The sequence below is a fragment of the Ostrea edulis genome, chromosome 4, assembly GCF_947568905.1.
Source record: "Ostrea edulis chromosome 4, xbOstEdul1.1, whole genome shotgun sequence".
NCBI classification, from domain to species: Eukaryota; Metazoa; Mollusca; class Bivalvia; order Ostreida; family Ostreidae; genus Ostrea; species Ostrea edulis.
Genome location: NC_079167.1, coordinates 958,226 through 982,356, shown reverse-complemented (window position 1 = coordinate 982,356; position 24,131 = coordinate 958,226). Strand labels below are relative to the sequence as shown.

The window sequence follows — 24,131 nt, the reverse complement described above, 5'->3', positions numbered from 1 at the left end:
TAATGTCATGTTTTCGGCAATACTAGAGTAGTGTACGAAACGGTAACCGGCTGTTACGTTTACCACCGGCACTTAAAGTGTGAATATCCATGTATAAATCTTATATATAACCCCTTTTACCCAATGAAAAAATAAATTAAGAACCAATTCAATATGTATTAGCCGATTACCTTCATATATCGATCTGAATAATCATGCACGTTCTACTTTCTGTAAGCTTTTGAGATGGCCACTTGTGAGATATTAATAAATCATAACCCAATAATATATGGAACACCAAATTAACATAAACTCAAATAACTGAAGATATCTTAAAATTATTTGAAGATATCATCAACCATCAATTCATTTGATGCGCGTAACAATTCAATTAAAGATCTTTTCAAATAATTAATGATATCTTCAATTCTGAATCATTGAGTACATTGATTGAATTGTTGATAACATTAATTATTCTGCTGAACGGATGAGCGCTATAATTGAATTGTGCTCTCTTCAAATAAAATGATAATATCAACAATTGAATTGATGCGCTCTACAATTTAATAGAAGAGAGCAATAATTCAATGAATGCGCTTAATGTGCCCGCACAATAATTCAATTAATGCTTTCTTCAATTGAATTAATGATATAATTGATGCGCGCAATAATTGTTGTAGAGAGAGCAACTATAAAATTGGAGATATCATCAATTCAACATATCCACAATTGAATCAATGATCTCTTTACCGGGTTATTAATTTGTTCTCTTTAACAGAATTGATGCGCACGTTAATCCCTTATATATATATATATACAAAAGCATTGAAAATGATTAAAGATATCTTACCGAGCTCCAAATTAGAACAATAATTCCACCACATTGATGAATTGATGGTAGCAATAATTGAATTAATGCGCGCAACTTTTTGTTTACATGTGGGGGTGGGACAAATACCCATCACTGCATAAGTGAATTGCGTGCTCGATAAGTTTCTCATACGCAGTTTCATCACCCGAATTCGACTGATACACAAACTAAGTAAGTGATAAGTATTTTAAAAGGGAGTAATTAAATACAAGGGATTCATATTATATCACGTTATTTCGTTGTTCGTCCGTATCATATGCAGGGTATTACTTGCAAATATGACATAGTTTTTATGTTTCCACTTTAGTAAACATTTGCTTCGAAAGTATTTTGTATTTCCTACATTTACATACATGTAATTAAAGAGAAGTCTCTTTTAATACACTTTTCTCGTCTTCCTCACTGGCTGTAGGTTCACTCCGTCCCACTTAGGCCTTCAAAGTTTTACTAAATGCACCTCCTACACAGAAGAGCTCTTATCTCGAAAATGGTGTATTACTGCGCGCAATAATTGAATTGATGCGTTCAGCAATTCAATTAATGAGAGCAATAATACGCAGGTTTCGATATACGTTCGAGTTATTTCCCTTTTGAAGAACTCTCATACATAGTAAGGCGCGGAACAAATTGTGTACATGCGGGAGTGGGACGAATATTCATCACTGCATAGGTAAATGTACTCAGTTTTTTTTCTTATACGCTGTTTCATCACCTGAATTCAACTGATACACAAACTAAGTAAGTGATAAGTATTCAGGGAGTAATTAAATACATGGAATTCTTATTATATCACGTAATTTTGTTGATCGTACATGTAGGTATCTTATCCAGGATATTACTTTCAAATATGACATTGTTTTTATGTTTCTACTTTAAAGAGAAGCCGCTTTTAATACATTTAATCGTCTTCCTCACTGATTGTGGGTTCACTCTGTCCCACTTAAGCACTCAAAGTTCTAAATGTACCTCTTACACAGGAGAGTTCTTATCTCGAAACGGGCGTATTGATTTGATGTGCGCATCAGTTCAGTTATTGTGCTATCTTCAAATAATTACAGATATCTTCAATTATTTGATTTGATGTTAATTTGGTATTCCATAATAATGTATTTCTGATCAGACAATTTCATTTCAGTCTACTAATATTTTCATGTGGATCCAGATATTAAAACTTATGTAGCCCATATCCATGTAAACATTTAACTAAATCCCCTGGTCCCTTAAAGTAAAACCCGCTAGCTGCCATGTGAAGGACATTTGGTCCTTTCCAATTTCCAATCTACAAATGTATTCAAGCGATTGTGGAAGTTTACCAGCTGAGGTTCTTTTGTCTTTAAGATTCATTTTCTTTGCTCTACCCATTTCCGCACACGTGCACTACACCCAGTTTTTTTTTTTTTTGTCCAACTGTTTCTTTTCTCCCTTTCTATAAACAAAAGTTTTAATTTTCATAATAAAACAAGCGTCCAGCTGTTGTCTATGCATTCTATAACAACGACCTGTATCATTCAACATCACGAATGTAAATGAGAAACGTTCTTTAATATATTGTTAGAAATAATATCGCGTATTCTGTACAAGTAATCCCACTGTCTAAATCTTCCGATCATCGGATGTAAGCTTGTTTATTACTCTGATGATGTAATGACCCGGTACCTGTAAGTCGCACGATACAGCAGATGCGGTACAGCGGGTTCTATTTTAAACATTGCTACTGATATCGTCGTATTTTCTACTGTGAGCATGCATTGTACAGCATATTCGACATGAAAGGGGATTAACCCCCCCCCCCATGATTTTAAAAACTCTTACCCGTTTTTCATTAAACATTCCCCTTGCTTCCTCCCCCATGAATCAGGCTTTTAAGCGGGCCCTTATTTTTCTATACAACAGCTCTTATTTTAGCTTTAGAATCCTAAAAAAGCCCTAATTTTTTGTTGAAATTCCTACATTTTCAAATTTTGAAAGTTTAAATAAATTTGACATAAAGTAAGTGTTGGAATTTATTAAATTTAGTCTTAGTATACTTTCAGAAAATGAATATGTTGATTAAATGTACATCTCAGAAGACATCTTGATGGTTATCAGCTATATTCAGCATTGATTGCGAGACATTGGAGTCCACCTGAATTATATCATGGTTTGTGCTGAATGCTGAATATGGCTGTTGATGACCACTGGTATGATCTTCTGAGTGGGTAATTAGTTTTTGTATTATTGCTCTTGCAAATGGTGAGTAAAACATTTTTTCTTTCTTATTGATTTGTAAATTTAACCCTTATTTTTGTCTAAAAAGCCCCTAAAAAGGTCCTTATATTTTGATAATTTTGTCCTAAAAATGGCTCTTATTTTTTTGCAAAATGTCACTTGAAAGCCTGATGAATAAATCCCCGTCTATTCATACTTTTCCCCCGAATATTTGAAAACAAGACTTGTATATTTGATCATTGCCTCATGATCGCATTGTTCTCAACACCCGTTCCATACTTATATCTCTACTATGATGGTATCCAAAATATAAACAATAATATAAACAATACTCCCCACACTAAACCGAGTCTGTGGATTGATACGTTATCATACTTTAAAAGAAAGGTCTTAGAATGAAAGTGATAATGTTTGGGAGGGTGGCATAAGGGATAAAACATTCTGCCGGTTCGTTTTTTGGGAGGCATAATTCTATCCAGCAAGTTCCCATTTCTAGATTTTCGAATTATTTAAAATGATAAAGGAAGGTCTCTTCCACTGAATATGCATTACAGCACCGATCGCTCATACCCCATCCGCTCCATCTTTCACCCCCAAATCCTGATGCATAGCAGTGAGGAGTTGTAAGGTATTCATACTCGTGTTGTTAATCGTCACTAGAAAATTTCCCGTAACAAATGGGCGTAACATTTTCCGGTAGGGGGGGGGGGGTGGGGGGTGGGGGGTGGGGGTGACAAATTTCAAGTCTAATCTCAATTGACCCCTTTCTGAAACGGGTTGCAACCCATGAGATTCGTATTTATTTATAAAATCATAAATGCAGTACCCTTATTAAAATCATCCCTGGATATTAAACAAGACATCGATAGAGGCCTAAACCGACATATAGCACATTAGGGATCATGTTGTTATACTGTCCTTGAGAAATGCTGAAACACTCTGATCTGTGAATGGGGAAGGTCAGCCAATATTCTGCTATGACTCAGGAAGAAGCTGGGGGTGAATTTTAAGAAAACACACTTTAAACACGGCTTCTGTGACTTCAAAGTTATATTTAAGATAATCGATGGTCACTAATGAAAACTCGTCTCTATATATACAGACGCAGTTTAATCCGATTTGAACACCGTTGATAATCAACCTATCTTGCTGACAGAGACCCGCACATAGTGGACCTTCTAAATCTACTATTTTTCCTTCCTTCGTATATACGAGGACCTAAACTACAACCCCGTGTCGACGTCATCCATGGAACCTTCCGAATTCTGGTAAGAAAGTTGACTGAACAGACAGTCCTGCTTCAATTTACTACTAGAAGCTGTGATCACATCCAGGCAGGCCATGTAAGGGTAATTGGAGGAAACTCTTGGTCGTGTCCTGCTGCTGGAGACTGATTTCACAAGGAGAGAGAGAAAAAATGCTACCCGACTTTATTCCCAGTGCTAATGGGAGAATCAATTTTTCAGTACTAATTATGATTTTAAACTCAACTTTGAATTTTTCAAATCTACGTAATTATACGTATATTTCAATGGGTCCGAAAATAATTGCAAACGATGATCATAGCTCTTTACTTTTTCCATGGCGACTGATGTCAAGTCTTAACCTATTTATATATTTTCCCCAGGTTTTCGGGGTCTCTTTCCTGAGAGTTTCTTGCCACAAATGAATGAAAATGGGTACACGAGGCGTGGACTGACCCTCCTTTTTCTTTCGCTTCACATCTGATTCGGCTTGTTTTAATTCTTTGGCAATGGGACTCAACAGTTCTATTTTAGGATCGATTTTTCCGTCTCTTCCTTTTTGACCCACGATTCAGTAACGAAAGGAGACCCTTTTCAGATGGCTTGGGCTCGGAAATGATTCTTGAATTCCTCGACCGAGGGGACTTTAGATTCTAAATTCATCTTTTTCTTAAATGAAGTGTACAGTTCAACCTGTTTTTGAAATATGAGGAAATCATAAAATCGCTCTTATCAATTAAATTGCGCGCATCAATGTGATGAATTATTGCTCGCAAAATTTAATTTGGAGCTCGGTATTGATGATCTCTTTAATTCAATTGAAGATATTTTAATCATTTAAAACGCTTTTGTATTAGGCATCAATTCTTTTTAAACAGAGCAACACTTCAATTAAAGAGATCATTCATTCAATGGATACGTTGAATTGAAGATATCCCTAATTACATAGTTGCTCTCTCTAAAAGAATTATTACGCATATTAATTGAATTAATGATACCATAAATTCAATTGAAGAGAGTAATAACTCAATTATTGCGCGCATGAATTGAATTGATTCGTGCATTAATTGAATTATTTCTCTTTTCAGATAAATTGTAGCGAGCATCAAATTCAATTGTTGGCATCATCAATTCATTTGAAGAGACTAACAATTCAATTATAAGTAACGCATCAAGAATTCAATTAATGCCCGCAATAATTCTGAATTGAAGATATCATTGACTATTTGAAAAGATTTTTAATCGAAGTGTTGCGAGCATCAAATGAATTGATGATATCTTCAAATAAGCAAATTCCCTCTTTCTTTATTAGTAGTGAAAATGAAAAACAAGAAGGAAAATCACGTCGGATAGACTCCGCCATTTTTAATCTCACTGGACAATACCTAAACGTTGTGCCAGTGCAGCATGGACTTTTTCCATATTTAAATTTTCGAGCCCCCTCTTATTTCTCCATCATATATGTGTGCCTTAAATCCTTTCACTCCAAGACCAGTTACTCGAAATACGGAGCCACTCAATGGGAATTTCTGAAACTCCTCTTCAGTTACTTCGTGAGCTGAACATGTGACGTAAAGTTCATCTAAGTTCTTTCCGCCAAAACAACAGGATGTAATTCTCGCAGCAGACGGAATGTTCACAGATTGCAGTTGTTTACCTGGTAATACAATTTATATGATTCTGTGAAATTATCGCAGTTTATAGTTAAACATTTTTATCATTTCACACTTTTTAATTCCAGGGAACAATTTCGAAGAGAGTCGGGGGATAGGAGCAAAAAGTGAAAAGGGAAATCGCGCAAAATATTATCTTAGCGAAAAAAATTCTAATTTTCCATGCAAAATGAATAAAAATCCAAAGAGTCTCCTCATCCCCTATTTCTACGGGTTTTAAATAAGTCATTAAATGATTCTTAGACTACGTAAGGGAATAGTGTTTATGTGAAAATGAAATTCTCAGATTATAATGATTTCAATTTGGACGTAATTTCAAGAAATTACCTATATCTCTGTATGAATTTCACGCAACATTCTGAGGAAGGTGAAGGATTATTAAAAAAATCGAAAATATATTCAAGCACTATTTTAAATATATATATATATATATATATATATATATATATATTGATTTCTAAAACATGTAATAGCACCTGTGTTAGGGTCATATCGAATGACTTTGCTGGCAGAAAAGCATGCTACCCAAAGTTTGCCCTCGGTATCAATAGTCATGCCATCTGGAAAACCAAACTCCTCCAGCGGTTTCCCAGCGTGGTCTACAATCACTGATTGATTAGCTACGAAGAAGAAAAAAAAACAACAATTTTGTATACAAATCGACGTTCCAGAATGAAATTACCAGGTAATGAAAAGTACTTTAGACTACATTGTAAATCAATCTTACAGATATTTCCTGTTGCTATGTCAAAATCATAGCGGTAGACTTTTTGAGGGGTGGAATCAATATAGTACATTGTTTTCGCATCTTCTGTCCAAGCAAGGCCATTTGAAATACCAACATCTTTCACCACTGTACGCAGACTGCCATCTAAGTCTAGACAATATAGACTGCCAATCATTGGCATTTTCTTTACATCAGGATCGACAGGTCCCATCGTCCCTACAAGGAACAGTTGCATGAACAGTTATAGCTGTATAAACCACGTCTTAAAAGTTTGATTCATATTTGAATAACAACTTGACACAACCTGCCCAAACTCTTCCTTTTGGATCACATTTTCCATCATTAAAACGTGTCTGTAGACCCTGTTCCACTTCGTGAAGTTTGGTCACCTTCTTTGTATCCCAGTCCACGTGTACCAGAGAGCGACCCACGCCTGCTATCAGCCCACCTTTTCTGGCGGGAACCACAAATCCAATTGTGTCATCTACAAAATAGTAAACACTGTTTGCAATGATAACTGAAATAAGGTATAATTGTGATTGAGAGACGTTACACTAGGTGAAGTGTCTCAAATTCTGACTGAAGCTAGGCGTTTCCGGCCATGCATTAGATACAATGTAACAGAACGACCTCATGATTTTGCAAACGCCATCCATGACACTGTTCTTAGGAATTTAAGATCTCATCCGATCTCGTATAATTATGTCGATAACTTGGCAACTATTCTATAACAAAGCTTTTCTTTTACAAAAAAACCCGGGCCTATTATATATGTACAGCAAAATTACCCCCGAATTATTTGCTATAGCAAATATCCCATCCCCAAGGAAGAAATGCTGTATTGCAAAACTTCCCGTAGGATGATTGTTATATTGCAAAATTTCGCTTTATAGCCCCCCCCCCCCCCCGGAATGTTTGCGATATAGTATCCCCCTTGGTATATATCCGGATTGCGATTATTCCGTTTTAAAATCCATAATGTGATTTCATTTTTCTCTGAACTATTTCCATTTATTAGTTTTCCTTTACTAAATGCGTACGAATTTCAAATTTTTACTGTTATCAGGGAATACAGAAATATTATTTTCACCTATTTGAAGAAAGGTTCTTATCATTTAATTTTACATGTTACACGCTTTGTCATTGGTTGAAAAATTATTGGAATATCATATCCAATGAAAACAAATAAATGGCAGGAACTACTTTCTATTGGAATGTTGGGGGATTCCTCTGGATGCTTCGTTTTTATATATAGATTAGGAAATCCTGAAAAGAAAAACTTATCAGTTCTTTCGATCTATATGAATTTTTTAAACAAAAACAAACAAATATCTAAGATAAATAATAATTAATTATGCAAAATGAAATATATTAAAAATAGCTATTTGAGGACATCCCCCCCCCCCCCAAAAAAAAACCAAAAAACAAAACCCAACAACACACCGTTTGCTTCTGCAATTCCGGGCTTAGAGTTAAATGTATTCAACCGGATATGACAATAGTCCAGTTTGCACCTTGCGACATCTTCCTTCATGTCACAAACCCAAATACCAGATACACCGCACACTGCCTCAGAGATACTGCAATAACGTAGCCCTTAACGACTATGGTTTCGAATTCTGGCATGATATGTTTATGAGTGGGCACCGAAACGAGGCTTCCGTACGACGTTACAACAGCTGTCACAGCCTTAGGAATTCACTGATAAAACTCGAAAAACCCTCTGTAACACTCACTTGTCCACCTGGAAGCCGTGGCAACTCTCAAGAGATCCTTGAGTCCCACGCTTTCCGTTAGTACCGAATCGAACTTTGCACTTAATTCCAGTTCCACTCAACAAAATCCCTGCAATTTTCTCTCAACAGGACTTATCTCTAACTCATCCTTTTAAAACTGCATTATTCAGTCCACAAGAAACCCATTTGCTCAACAGTTCGTGGAAGTCGCCATTAGGCCTAACTGATTTAGTTTTTTTTTTAATGTTGTGTATTCACAAATTACTAAACCCATCTCGAAATGACATAGAGTGCAGTCCAAGAATAACTCGTTACTTCAACTAAAATCAAATAATGTTTTATCATATAAACTCAATGTTTTGAAATATTAAATGATAAGGAATGAATTTATTATTTTTTCGTTGGATGGAGGTTTACCACGAAAAAAAAAAAAACGACGGAAAACTTATGCATCATGCGCTACGCGCAATGATGCAGTTTTCCAACTTTTTTTCGTGGTATACCTCCATCCAACGAAAAAATAATAAATTCATTCCTTAAATCAACTGGCCACCTAATAGATGCAAAACGAAAGATACGAGCAATTGTAAAAACATTATGTCGTGAAAGAAGAAACTTTATATTGGGCAAATAAAAGCAGTATTTTGTTCGATGTTAAAAACTTGCTGCAGAACTGTAGCTCTCTGAAAAAAATATTGGGAAAGATAAGAGAACTACAGATCCAACCCTTATAAAAACCTTTGATTTACCGCGCACAAAAAATGCCCACGGTTGAGGCCTCACATCGTTGTATTCCTGTATTGCTGTCTCATAAAATTCCTTACATATTTTCCTACAATATTTGTGTTCAAACATACCCTCAAATACCCATCAAAGCCCCATACGACCTGAAAACTTACAGCTTCAAAATGATTTTGTTTGTTGACGTAGCCATATTAGGTATTTTCGTAACGATATATCTTATATAGTATATATCTCATAAACTTTATCATAAGATATCTTTAACTTTTATAAGATATCTTATAACTTTTATTAGATACTTATAACTTTTATAAGATATATCATAACTTTTATAAGATATCTCATAAAGGAAAGTTTATAAGATATCTCATGATTTATAAGATATCTCATAAATGAATATTTATAAGATATCTTATAAACTTTATAAAGTATCATATGAATTTACTTTTATAAGATATTTTATAAAACATATTAGATACCTTGTATGTATCATAAAATATATCACTGGGGGGGGGGGGGGGAATAACAAAATGAGATAACAAGAGGTACATGGGCCACATCCCTCACCTGAGTTACCTTGACCCATATTTAAAGGTTTTCCCTATGTATTCGCATGTTAATTTTTTTATCCCTATTGTGGCCCCAACCTACCCCTGGGGGCCACGATTTTTACAATTTTAATCTGCACTATGTCAGGAAGCTTTCATGTAAATGTAAAGTCATTTGGTACAAGGATTCTTGAGAAGAAGATTTTTAAAGATTTTCCATATATATTTGTATGTAAAACTTTGATCCCCCTGTGGCCCTACTCTTCCTCTAAGGGGCATAATTTTAACAAACTTGAATCTGCACTATGTCAGGAAGCTTTCATGTAAATGTAAACCTTTCTGGCCCAGTGATTTTTCAGAGGATGATTTTTAAAGAATTTCCCTATATCTTTATATCTCATAAACTTTATCATAAGATATCTTTAACTTTTATAAGATACACTGTATCTTATAACTTTTATTAGATACTTATAACTTTGTATCTAAAACTTTGATCCCCTATACTCTTTATTCACGGATTGCGTCATCAAATCTCAAAACGAGGCTCGGAACGCAAACAAGATGGCGAGTAACAAAGTAAATGCAGTACCGGTACGGCTTATCACTGTTGTGTCCCGCTTTGCAATAACGATTCCTGTTATGACCTCAAAAGGGAATTGTCCTTCCACAAGTTCCCATCGGATAAAATCAAAAGGAAGGAATGGATTATGGCCCCACTCTACCCCTGGGGGCTATTATTTTTACAAACATGAATCTGCACTATGTCAGGAAGCTTACATGTAAATGTCAGCTTTTCTGGCCCAGTGGTTCTTCATCAGAAGAATTTTAAAGATTTTCCATATACCAGGTACATTTTTATCTTAAAGTAGGAAGGGTAGAGAAAGGAGATAAAAATGCCCGGGGGGGGGGGGGGTAGGGTAGGGTAGAGAAAGGAGATAAAAAGGACGGGGGAGGGGCAGTAGAAAAAGGAGATAAAAAGGACGGGTCGGGGGGGGGGGGGGTAGGGAAGAGTAGAGAAAGGAGATAAAAAGGACGGGGATGGTAGAACAGGGGGTAAGGAAGGGGAGAGAAAGGAAATAAAAAGGACGAGGGAGAGGTAGTGAAGGGGAGAGTAAGGAGATAAAAATGTCGGGGGAGTAGGGAAAGGAAGAGAAAGGAGATAAAAAGGACGGGGAGGGTAGAACAGGGGGTAAGGAAGGGGAGAGAAAGGAGATAAAAAGGACGGGGAGGGTAGAACAGGGGGTAAGGAAGGGGAGAGAAAGGAGATAAAAAGGACGGGGAGGGTAGAACAGGGGGTAAGGAAGGGGAGAGAAAGGAAATAAAAAGGACGAGGGAGAGGTAGTGAAGGGGAGAGTAAGGAGATAAAAAGGACAGGGGTAGGGAAGGAGATAAAAAGGACGGGAAGGGGGTAGGGAAAGGGAGAAAAAGGAGAGGACAGGGGGGGATTCTACACCATAAAATGAATGTTTTTGTAAGAGTTTACAAAGCGTTTTACAAGAATCTTGTTTCGGTATTAACAGAGGTGGTAGCGAGCAGCACATCTATGGGTAGAGAATTGGAAGCACCACAGGTTCTCTCTCTCTCTCTCTCTCTCTCTCGTCTTAAACGCACATGTATTTACACATATTACAATGTATGCATGTATTTTTAACAGGGAGTGTGGTATGCATAAAACAACGATAATTCATTATCTTAAATTAAGTTAACCAGTTAAATATCTTGTGTTTAATTTTGTTTAACTAACAGAGACTTAGTGACCACAGCACTCTAATCCTAAATAGGCGAGGACTTCTAGGAGATTATTTTTGATCTAAACTAAATACTTGTATCTTATCATTTAGATTGATAACGAGACGACCTTTTCATTCCATTTATAGCTATTTCATATCTTATGAAATAAGTATGTTGATTCCCCTTCCTAGGGTCATAAACTTCCCCCTAGTTTTCATTGGTTCTGTTTCGCTATTTTCTTTCCACTGTATCTCTTCGGGTTTAACACTAATCCGTAGGATACCAGTGCATGTATGAAATTTCACTTTACATGTACATCGATCCCAAATGAGGCAAACCTTTTCTACACACCGAACTCGTTCGCTTTAAAATTTGATGTGACACATAAATATATATTATACTAGGTGTAGAACTAAATCAAATTCTTAAAATATCTTGTTGGATTAAAATAGCAAGCTCGATTTAAAAAGGCTGTGTTTTGGGGAAATTGTTGACAAAATTATTTTATCTTTTTCAATGTTATGTTCCGGGGGTGGGGTGAAAACCTCTTATTCATTGGATAGGCTCATAAAATCTTTTCTTTCATAAGGTGGCAGCCGGAATAAAGCAATAAAAGAAAGGGCACGGTTACCGTAAATTATAATTCAAGTCTTTCTCAGTAAAAAATATTTTATTCTTTATTTGTGAAACAACATACTGCTACAATCGGGGGAGGGGGAAGGAGTAAGAGAATGACAAAGCCGGGAAAAGAGGGCGGTTCCCACAGGCGCTTGCTTAAAATTTTCATACATAAGTACATGTATGAAGTATATAAAACGGTTGATTCCAAGGATGACTTCCCTTCTTTCTGTAATTTCTACTTCCCTTGTTCATTGTAAGCCTTTGGTTTTACAAAATGCTGATCCTCATAACATTATTGCATACAATATTTTCCGTACTGCGTTTTAGTACATCTAATGAAAGGGGGGGGGGGGGGGGTAAGAAAGTGGAAAGAAAAAAGATGAAAGGTCGGGATTGAATAGGAAAGGGGAGGAAAAAAAGAATAGGAAAGGGGAGAGAGAAAAAAGATGAAAAGTGTAAAAGGCGGGGGAGGACGGGAAAGGGGAGAGGAGGGGAGTGAGAGGTGAAACCTCTATCCTTTAAGTTTCATTACACTAAAATTCTGCTTAACGGCGTATGAAGCATGATTTCACCATCAAAAAGTAATACATGCTCTCGATTATTTTATATGATTTTCCCCCAGAATGATTAAAAAAGGTGATTTGTTTGCAAATTAGAGATTCTAGAATCCAAATCTCGATGTGATTTGGTGTATGATATGATTGATTGCATCTTGTTTAACGTCCCTCTCGAGAATTCACTCATATATGGAGACGTCACCAAGACCGGTGAAGGGCTTCAAATTTAGGCCAATGCTCGACACTTACGGCCATTGAGCAGTGAGAGGTTTTAGCGTGCCACACCTACTGTGGCACGGGACATCTGTTTTTAAGGTCATCTCCAAGGACCCGCGTGACATTCACACTTGATGCCGAGCGTTTGGCGATGAAACTGTAACTACATTGTACCTATTTTAATGACTTAGGTCTGTAGCAGCTGGGATTCGAACCCCGACCTTCCACATGTGGGACCTCTAGACCACCGATTGCGTAGCGTGTCCTCTAGTGAGAGATTGGTGAGTGTGATGTGTCAACTTGAGGGTGAAAACTCCAATCACTATGCAAGAACTAATGTCTTTAAGACCTAAATTTGCATTTCACTAACATCAAAATTTAATTCTGCTTTCCCTAATTTTGCTTACAAAAGACGGTTAACACATGTTCTCTAAATGATTAGTGAGTAGGTGATGTTGAGGTGTGAAGTCTAAGCAACCTCTCACACGATAACATGGGGTGATAAGAGAATGGTCTATTACTTTCAGGGCCGTAAATTAACCTTCAATTTGGAGGAGGCAGGAAATTAGGCGGGGGTCTGGGGGCCGCCCAGGCCCCCAGACGCTGAGCACATTTTGTGCACACTGAACACGTTTCGTGCAAAATCCTTGATTCTAGGTCCTTCTAAGATGTTACTTGACTAACTCATTCTAAAAGAAAGATTTGGAATGCTTTTTAAGGGAGGTATCATGTTCTTAGTTTTTGGAAACAACATAAATTCTAATGAACTTTAAATTTTAATTTTTTTTGGCTCAAAAGTTGGAGGAGGCAGCTGCCTCCTCCGCCTCCATGTAATTTACGGCCCTGGCTTTATATGATTTTACTCTTGGGTCAATATAAGGTGAATTTTGTTTGTATTACTTTTATGTAAGTTATTTCACAGATGAGTCATTCGTTTAGCTGAGTAGCACACGTTCTATACGTACCACACCGGTAAGTATCCAATCAAAATGAACTTGTAGTTCCATATATATATTTAAAGGAATATTTTTTTCTTGCGCGATTTTTCTCATTTCCTCTTCTTCTTTTCTCTTAGTTTTTGTACCCCTGATTAGGAAATTTTGTGTAATTTGTAGAAATATATATATGTAACCAATGTATACAAAGGAACTATTTGGTGTTGGTAGCTGCATGAGGCTACAAGTTTCCTGAGGTGCACTCCGGTTGTTTACACACATGTGAAAAACACGTGGATTTGAGGGTAGTCTGGTTTGTGGGTAATTTTCCACCCGAAAACGCCGCGTTGGGTGTTATTTTTCCGGTGTCGGATGTAACATAAAACATTTCCGACTGCGTTTCTCGGCATCAATTTTGTAAACTGATTTTTAATGATTACCGGATTTCCAAGTAGGTCAAGCTCGGCCTTTATAGGCAGCTACTATAATGTACGTAACAAGATTTCTTACCCAGTTCAATTTTATCGTCAACTCCCGTCTCTGGATTAAACCTATGGATTGAGTTTGCTTGTATATCCACATAGAAAAGTGTATTGGTTATGTCATCCCAGTGGGGACCCTCCCCCACTGTTTTTGCTGCATTTTTAATGACACATTCCACAGCCATGTTCAACCGCCCAACTCTTACTGATATGAAGCTGATAAGCTGACAATGTACGAATTTTGTTCCGATTTTTGCAAAAAAAGAGAATAGATTTGAGTTACATGTATTATTCCGTACCTATGCATATTCCTGCAGTCGTCATTGATTTGATATTTTTTTTTTTATCAAATTGATTTTTAGTAATTCTCATTTTTTAAAAGATATATGTGACCGTGACCTTTCGAAACGAAAGTAGAGTATTCAAAATGTTTTCGTTGTCATGTCTTTATTTTGAGAGATATATATATACAAATATAAATCCATATCGGGTTGAAATAATAACCATGAAGCAGTTATTAATAATTATGAATCGATTTTTTTTTTATTTGACGATTAAAAAAGCTTTAGGTCTATGAAAATATATTGCACAAGGGTTTTGCTAAAAGGCGAAAAGGAAACGGAAAATATGTATTAATATACAAGTATACAAGGTCAGTGTATTGTAAAATCAAAAGGCTTATAGAGGATCTAAAAGGGGTGGAAAATGTAAAAATAAGTGTGAACACTTCTCCTTCTATATGGCGTTAAATATCCGATAGACTTGAGACTTTGTACAATGCTTCATATGTACTTAGGATCCAATTATTTTCCTTAAAGTTACAGTGGATCTAAGAGAGGTGGAGGGTGTAGAATAGCTTGTGAACGCTTCTCCTCCTATATGGCTTATCAGAAAGCCTTCAAATTTTGTACAATACATGTACTTCATAATGATGTTCACATTGATCTGACCCAGTGGTCTAGTCTTTAAATATGTTTAAAAGCGTTAAGCAATTCATTCAGAGGAGGATGCTTTGCTTTAGTGTTCAATAACTCAAAATGTATCTGTTTTTAAGGACACGGGTCTATTGGGATCGAAACGAAGGAGAGTAGAAAAAGAGAGGATAGAAAATGAAAGAGAGGGATTATAAAAGGATGGAGAAGTGATTATAGTAAACGGGAGAGAAAGGGAATAAAAAGGACGGGGGGGGGGGGGTAGGGAAGGGTAGAGAAAGGAGATAAAAAGGACGTGGGGGTAGAGAAGGAGGAGAAAAAGGAGATAAGAAGGAGAGGAAGAGAGAGAGAGAAAATAAATGATTTTCATTTTGAAAAGAATATGTGAAAAACGAAAGTAGAGTATCCAAATATTTCTTATTTTGAGATATACTGTATATCCATATCGGGTTGAAATAATAACCGCGGAAAAGTTATTAAAAATTCCATTTTTTCCCAATATTTGACGAATGAAAATATCTAGTATATATTTTTTTTATTGTAGAGATGTATATTTTACGAGGTGAGTAAGCCAGCCTCGTATAGTCAGCGTTCAATTCAAGATGGCTCTCCGCCGATTTATTACTACATGTATTTTCATTTTACCAATTTTCTTGATATTACGACTCTTATAACATCTCACCTCTCATGCACAGGGTTTTGACACAATCTGAGCAAACTGGTATATATAGTATGTAGTGAGAAGGGAGCTAACAGAGCTGCCATTAATTCTCGGTTGTTCGCTTCAAGCTCTCAAAACTTCGGTATTAATCGTGATAATGCATAAAAAGTTTTAGTTGAAAGCCAGAATATTGTTCTGTTTCGTAATACATAAATCGTTTACCTGACTTTAAAAATAAGTCCAACTTCCGCGAATTAAGTCGCTGTCGTTAATCCTACACCATTTTCTCCATGTAATTTTCCTTCACTACGTTGGATTTTGTGCATCGGTCATCCGTTGCAGTCCAACTTAGAATTACCGTTTAAATATAGCTACTTGTGGTCATCCTCACGATATTTGAATGAATGTTGATCGTCCGTTTCGGCAGATCAGATTCGTTTTCACCAGCTATTAGCCTCAGAGTTCAAACGAGTCAACCATATTATAATTGTTCAGCACTGAATGACTCAAGTTCAAGGGGTGCAAAAACGATTGGACAATATTGCTACTTTTGCTGCGGTCTTGACCGAAAATTCAAAGTGTCAATATCAATTAAAATTGAGGGGGGGGGGGTGTGTGTGTGTGAAATGAGATTAGAAATTATAGAAAAGATCTAGGCCTACATTTTATAGAATTTTGAATGCCACTGATGTATCGATCTGCTCAGGTGAGGCAAGTTTCCCTTCAATTCCATAAGTAAATCAGTCATATTCAAAGGATAAAAAATAAATAAAAGGAAATGAACTGATAATGATCTAGAAAAATAATGTATAAATTTCAAACAAATCACGGACTCAATTTGTCCCTTAAATGGCTTAAAATTTATTTCCCCCATGCGTTTGTATTTTATAATTATCTTTTTTTTTTTTGTTTAGACATGTTTAGATGAAAGCATATCCGACTTAACGTGATGATGCATATGTCAAGGGTTAAATAATGTTGTATAAAGAATTTTCCCAAGTTCAGATTGACTCCAAACGCAGATAAAGATGATAAAGCTGTTTATTTATCATGGAATCATGAACGTGGTAATCTACAAATATAATGAATTCAACTCATATACGTCCAACCGCGCACAAAGTTTTAACATGGAAATAATTTTACTAAATAAAACTATTTTAGTTAAATTGATATATAAAATAGCTTTAATTTTGGAAATCCAGAAGATTTCTGAAGTAATGGTAGCTAATGAACAAATGCTATAAAGCTATTTATGTTCAGGTCCGTCTCTTGAGGTGTCGGGATTTTTAATGATAAAAACAGGTGCGTGATGTTAAAGTTAGCGCTAGACATGCGCACTCACTCACAGAACTAGAAAAACAAGTCTAACACACCCTTACTCCCCCGGGCATTCCAATAATAGTAACCGCTATCAAAGGGAATTAACTCACACAATGAATGAGAGAATGAATGAATAAACGCAAGTCAATTTGTCAATGAAACAAATTAAACATCAGTTATGATAATGAATAAATTACATCCCGTGACACATATAAAAAAAATCATTGTTGATATTGCACTTAACAACAGGGGGTCGGAGCCCCAAGGGTCTGATAACGACCCATCCCTTTCTTGTACATATATATTTGTACATATTCAATTTCTAACGACCTTCATAAAACTCTACAGAAACGTCCCACTTGCAAAATTGGGATTTTAACTCCTCCCCATTACTAAATTATAAAAATATAATATTTCCTCAGAAAATTGTATTGTTTATCATTCGAATGTACGTGTATTTTGCATTTAGTCAGTTGCATCTTAAGGTAAATCCATACTCGCAACTTTATCTGATACAAGTTTTAAAAGTGTATTTATTTCTATTCATTAGAGTTAAAACTAACAAATTATCAAATAAAATACATAGGTCATCACACTTTTTAAGATGTGAGACATACATAAACAGAATCATATTAGAAATCATGTTAGAAAATTGCAATTTTCCTTAAACAGCGTTATCAAAATTTCATACAAACTGGTTATGACGATATAATAGCATGCATAACAATTTCATGAAACTGTATCTTCACAAAAATATACAAAATGTCTGTAAAAATAAAGGAAATATATCACATAATAAACTTGATAAAGAAATCAATAAAAACAGAGTTATTGCCCTTTGATTCAATATTTTAAAATGTATTATTGACAATTCATCTATAACTTAGATTTTTGAAAAGTTTTTTTTAACAAGATTTTTTACAATAACTATCGGAAAAGACTCTAACAAAATTTATGTTCCTATCATGCATAAATCTAAATAAATCATTGATTTTGCAAAATCTGATGACATCACAGGAGGGTGGAATTACCTTTTACAACATCCCCTCCCTTTGGAGACAACTGTTTCGATAGTGGAAGTATATGGGTGATGTGATGTCTTTATGTTTATTTTGGCCGATTGGCATTTCTGAAGTTCTGTGTAGCAAAGAAGGAAAACTCGAATGAATTTCAAATTCGGACTCGGTCTGCAAACTATTCTCGTGCAAAAGCAGACTACAAATCATTGTGATTGTTTTCTTCCTTCACATGCAGCGTCAACAAACTCAGTCAGGTAAATACTACCACAAAATAATCTCAGTCAGGGCTAGCGTGGCAGCCATATTGTTCATTTACGTGCATGTGGGAGACCTTACGATAACCATAGACCACTCGTAGAGTTACGATCAATTTTGGTCGTAAATCGCAAGTCGTTAACGTACGTACGTGCTACGTTCACGTTTACGATCGTTTTGTGAAACGACCGCCTGGTTTGTGAGCAAACAAACTCTGGCGGAAATTTGAATGTCATACCAATCGCACATCCTCTGGCCTTTTCTGCAAGCCGAGACTAAGATGCGATTGGTTTACAATATGATCAACATAGAATTGTGTAGGTTTTCAGTGATAGTTAGGCCTATAGTAATTTTGACTAGGCCCATATTTATCATTTTAATGAAGATCTATGATTATTTTACTTAATATATCTCATTCAACGAAGGACACCCTCCCGAGATCAACGATCTGACACATCGATGAATGTTTAAATACGATTTTCATCTGATATTTTCAATGTCCTTATTTTTTCCCGTGATTATAAAAGTAAGTCACTGTTACGACTTTTGTAATAATTTATCAACAGTTACTGATATGTACAAACACATGGATTAACACAATTAAAAATTTTATTTTTTATTTCTGTTGAACATGTTTTGTGATAACACATATCTTGAGAGTAAGTAATAAGTCAAAAACTGTCCAATGTCTCAGATATCGAATGATCCAGGACTGTTCTGAGAAGTTTGCGCCTTAAAACTGAACATTTTACTGCAATTAGGAGGTACACTTCCTGACAATGTCAGGGCCGTAAATTAACCTTCAATTTGGAGGAGGCAGGAAATTAGGCGGGGTCTGGGGGCCGCCCAGGCCCCCAGACGCTGAGCACATTTTGTGCACACTGAACACGTTTCGTGCAAAATCCTTGATTCTAGGGCCTTCTAAGATGTTACTTGACTAACTCATTCTAAAAGAAAGATTTGGAATGCTTTTTAAGAGAGCTATCATGTTCTTAGTTATTGGAAACAACATAAATTCTAATGAACTTTAAATTTGATTTTTTTTTGGCTCAAAAGTTGGAGGAGGCAGCTGCCTCCTCCGCCTCCATGTAATTTACGGCCCTGTACACCCATACATCTATATCTCAGAGTTTAGTTCAAGATATCGAAAGTCCTCAATCAAAATCTCAGCAATATATTTGCATAGTTCTGATTAGACTGATTCTTGATTGATGTTGTGGTACACCCCCCCCCCCCCCCCCCCCGTAATAATCTGCATCGAGTGAAAACGATAGAGCACTAGGAAAGAATAAAACTTTTTTCCTGTTGTGTATAACATGGATATATATCCCTATTTTATTCTATGATTTTGAACGTTTTACAGTTTCATTTAGAAATTAATCTAAATTATTTCATAAAGATATTTCTATAAAATGAAAACAGAACTGTTTACTGACACCAATCATATTAGTGACATATGGAAGTCCCACGAGTCAGTTTTGTTTCCATTATGTAGCTGCAGTAATTTATAATATTTTAGTATATACAATTGGTATGTAAAACTGCATACAGAAAGAGATCCAGAAATTCGTTGGGGGGAGGGGGGGGGCTTTAAATCCGCGACTGGCATCTAAGATTTTTTATTTATCTGAATTTCAGCTGAATTATCTATCTTATGAATTTTGGTTTATCTGAATTTCAACTGAATTGATAGAACATGTTATATGAAATATTGACAAGTCCAGATAGTCAATTTGCATTTTAGTGTGCATAATCGACATTTTTTGTGTGACAATGACTACAATGTTAATTTGTTAATCTTTTAGATATAAAAAGGGCAAACAACACAGCTGGATAAAGCATCCTAAGTCTGCACCTCGTAAAGCTATGACAATGAGAGAAATGTATCCACCCAGGCAATCAGAATATAGGTAACTCACCAGAGGTCTTTATGCAATATATGCTCGTCAAGCTATCAATATTAAATGATATTCATTCTGTAATGAATACTTGTATACATGTAAATTCAGGTGATCCCAAAATATAAAGGTTCACCAAAAATGAATGCATCTCCAGATAATATAGAAATTTAAAAAATGTCCTTTACCTGCAACAGCAAAGGATGCCTGTGCAAACATATAGGGATTTTTTACAAGATAAATGTAGATATCATTATAAAGTTTTTCTTTACAAATTCTATCAAATATATATAAGTAAATAAATTTTATTATGCTATAAGAAAATGTTGAATGTCCAAATAAGAATTATCTAGCATTGGTATTTTTATGAAAGAATATATAGACATAGTGGATCTCAGTCTTTTAAAAAATTTTTGGGGTAAAATTTTCAGAGTGCAACCCAGATGGTGTGCTGCAGCTCAAAGAGAGTCATGGTTATTGGCATCAAGTTTTCCATCAGCTTTACCTCACAGGCACCAACTTGTGATTTCATAGTTTGAACACCAATGAACATGGAAGTGATTCTCATCCTTCGAGATGAATTATGGGAATTATACTTGACATACATGGTTGAGCCTTTGTGCCTTCTCTGCAATAACCATCTAGACAGACTTGTGAAAATGCAAATGTCTTCCATTAATTTTATTTTGTTTTTGCTACAAATGATCAGTGTGAAGATGTGCATGAATCACCATTGTAACAATTTCTTTGACTAGCAACCTTAAATAAATGTTCACTTTATCATTTACTTGAATGCATTTAATACAACTTGACAATGCAGAATAATGTGAGTAAGATGTTGTACATTTATAGTACCTAAGTCCAAAGGTAAGATTTAATAAATTAGCTATTTCCTTCAGTAGAGGATTTGCAAATGTACAAGAGTCACACAGAGTTGAAAATCTTAGTGGACAGATATATATGTCTGTATTGTGAAGGTATATGATTTAGAATATGGATGTTTTTAATTATTAAACTGCACACTCCACATGAATTTGACTCTTCCTGCTCTTGTAATAGCTGTGCTTCATCCTTACTGAAATGAGATTTTGATGAAAGAAAAGGTGATATGTTCAATGTCACTCCTGATTAAAGTTTATCAAATCCTTTATTAGCAAGAATCATATATTATCTGGCTTCAACATCTCCAATACACCTCAGTGATCAACAATGTCACCATCAGAGGTGGATCCAGGATAGAATTCAGAACAATAGTGCTACACAAGTGATAGCCTTTGCTGTGTGACAAATTTTGCTCAATGTAGTTGCTGTCAGATAATGACTAGTTATTCATTTTTAAAGTTAAATCCAGTGTTATGTTTGTTGTATCGATTGCGATTCTTTCAGAGGTAAACTCGGCATTGAGCCCTCTGGCCTGCTAAATGTAGATCCCTTAGATTTAGGTGCAACTTCATAAGAATCATCAGAAATTGGTCACTGGTATGAACCCTTGTACCGCCCATCCTAGAAGTTGTTAAAATGGGCCCATTCTCTTCACAACAGCCACCAACACATTGATACTTCAGAAGGAAATGATGCATATAACAGCATCTGTAACAGACATAGACATTAAGTGAATATCATTAAAAGTATTGCAGGGGTGGATCAAGAAAATTTGCAAAGAAGGGGGGGGGGGCAAGTGTAATTTATATTATCCCCCTAAAAGAGGTATGTGTGTAAATTAAAATTATCAAAATTGCAACCCAAATCCCCATATTTGTTACATATGAACTACCAAATGGGGGATGGCACCACCACCACCCCCATCCCCGCTTGTCCCACCACTGCATTATTAAAGAGTAAATAAACATCTTGTATCAACATTTTCATTTTCAAGAAGAATTCAAACGCCACAATCTAAATTGAATTAATTCAAGATCTGAATGTATGGGTGAATGTTTACTATTTATTTTGTTGCCACAAGAGGCATAGTGTTTTACAAACACATATACAGAAGTGAAGTACTTACTTACTCAATCCTCTTCGTGCTAGGAAGCACATAAGGCCTTCACTGAAGATCGCCATCTCTGTCTGTCTGCTGCCATGTTCTGAATCCGGCCCCAAGTCCATCCACACTCCTTCATCTCTTTCTCTACTGATCGCCGCCATGTTTCCTTTGGTCTCCCTCTATTTCTCTTTCCTGCTGGTGTCCATCTCATGGCGATCTTTGGGATTGATGTTGCTCCCATCCTGTGGACATGTCCGATCCATTTCCATCGTCTCATCTTGATCATCTCAGATATTGGTGATGTTGACGTTCTCGGATATAGATCTTTGTTGCTGATGGTGTTGGGCCAGAAGACCTTCAGAATCCGTCGTAGGCATTTGGTCTGGAAAACATCCAGTCTGTGGGCAATACCTTTGGTCACCTTCCACGACTCGGCACCATATAGGAGGACTCCAATAATGTTACTCTTGAATATCCTGATCTTGGTCTTGATGCTGATGGCTGTTGACTTCCAGATGTTCCTCAGGCTTGCGAAGGCTGCTCTTGCTTTGGCTATTCTGCTCTCTACATCAGATGTGGAATCCCCATCGGCTGTGATCTTACTGCCGAGGTAAACAAACTCTGAGACTTCCTCTACTATGTTGTTCCCAATATTGAAGTACATGTGTATCAAAAACTTTTTCTAGGTCCTGTATTATGTTTCTTAATGTAAATATTGTAAAAACATGTTATTTCAGTGATCCCAATCATCTTTGAAGATTTTTTGTTTCCAAATTGGTACCATTTTCCGTGAGGGTCACAATAAAAACATAAGCAATATCATTATTAATTAAAACATAATGAAAATGAGAAACTGCATTGCCTTGTAAATGTGCCCCTCCCCCTCCCTAGCTATCAGCATCCCATAAAAATGTGTTATTACAAGTTGATATGATCATCATCAACTAGACAAAACATGATACAATTAGATACCTGCATATATTTACTGTACCCAGCTAATTGTTTCATCTCCCCGACCCTTTTGCATTCAGTTTGTCTCCTTTATCAAAAGTAACATACTGCATTATTGTGTCATGTAATGTTAGTTCTAACTCATCAAAAACTAAGCCCTTCAACTTGACAGCTGTTTATTATCGAAAATATTCAGTAAAATAGGTTTTAGATCAATCACCCGGTCGCGGTCGTGGGTAGAGCTCACTGCTTCTGAGTTTTCAATCGGCGATTTAACTATAAAAATATAAGTATTATGACTTGTTTACCTGCATCTATAAATCCACTTCTTCCTCTTTTTGCATAAGTAGGGAATCTATATAGGCTGTAGGTTCATTTTAACGCTGTCATCTGAGCATAACCAAAGCAAAACAAAGCGACATTTTTCGACTGCTGCCCGGAAGTAGTAAATCGAAAGTGAAAGTAAACGAGACTTTCTGACCCTATTATTTCATTGGATGAAATGCTCTTCAAGGCAAGGGAGATAATTTTCTGGTGTTCTTGATATAGTAAATTCGACCCCCAAGCGATGCAATTGCCTGTGATTAGGTCATTAAATTAAATATGAAATTATTTTTTATTTCCTCTTCTGCACGAGTGATATTTTAATCAAAGAAAAATGGTGATTATCGATATTTGTTTGAGCTATTTTATTATTAAATACTAATAAACTTACTAATATTGTGTGTCCCTGCAGTTGGGGGGGGGGGGTACATGCTGTCTGATAATCGGCCTTTAGGCAATATATGAAGGCAGCGATAGGCATTTGTACCCACCGTGTGTGGACGATAGTATGTTTT

The 24,131-nt window shown here is 36.0% G+C and overlaps 2 protein-coding genes and 1 long non-coding RNA gene across 8 annotated transcripts; 1 reads left to right on the top strand and 2 right to left on the bottom strand.

Moving 5' to 3' along the window:
• Nucleotides 1-5,641: 5,641 nt before the first annotated feature.
• On the bottom strand, nt 5,642-14,454 carry LOC125671881 (regucalcin-like). The gene is made up of 5 exons (XM_048907871.2): nt 14,298-14,454; nt 7,007-7,186; nt 6,703-6,918; nt 6,452-6,595; nt 5,642-5,959 (listed from the first exon to the last, which is right to left on the bottom strand). Exons 1-5 carry the CDS (start codon nt 14,452-14,454, stop codon nt 5,727-5,729), a joined length of 930 nt encoding a protein of 309 aa, XP_048763828.1. The 3' UTR covers nt 5,642-5,726.
• On the top strand, nt 13,792-21,387 carry LOC125671897 (uncharacterized). 6 transcript variants are annotated; one of them, XR_007368774.2, is made up of 3 exons: nt 13,792-13,824; nt 20,262-20,366; nt 20,786-21,387. It is a non-coding gene; the product is annotated as an uncharacterized LOC125671897 (long non-coding RNA). The 6 variants fall into 6 exon arrangements; XR_007368770.2 differs by lacking the exon at nt 13,792-13,824 and adding an exon at nt 14,054-14,108; XR_007368769.2 differs by lacking the exon at nt 13,792-13,824 and adding an exon at nt 14,210-14,276.
• On the bottom strand, nt 21,021-24,131 carry LOC125671885 (uncharacterized). Its single transcript, XM_048907875.2, has 2 exons — nt 22,363-24,131; nt 21,021-21,944 (listed from the first exon to the last, which is right to left on the bottom strand). Exon 1 carries the CDS (start codon nt 23,003-23,005, stop codon nt 22,382-22,384), a length of 624 nt encoding a protein of 207 aa, XP_048763832.1. The 5' UTR covers nt 23,006-24,131; the 3' UTR covers nt 21,021-21,944; nt 22,363-22,381.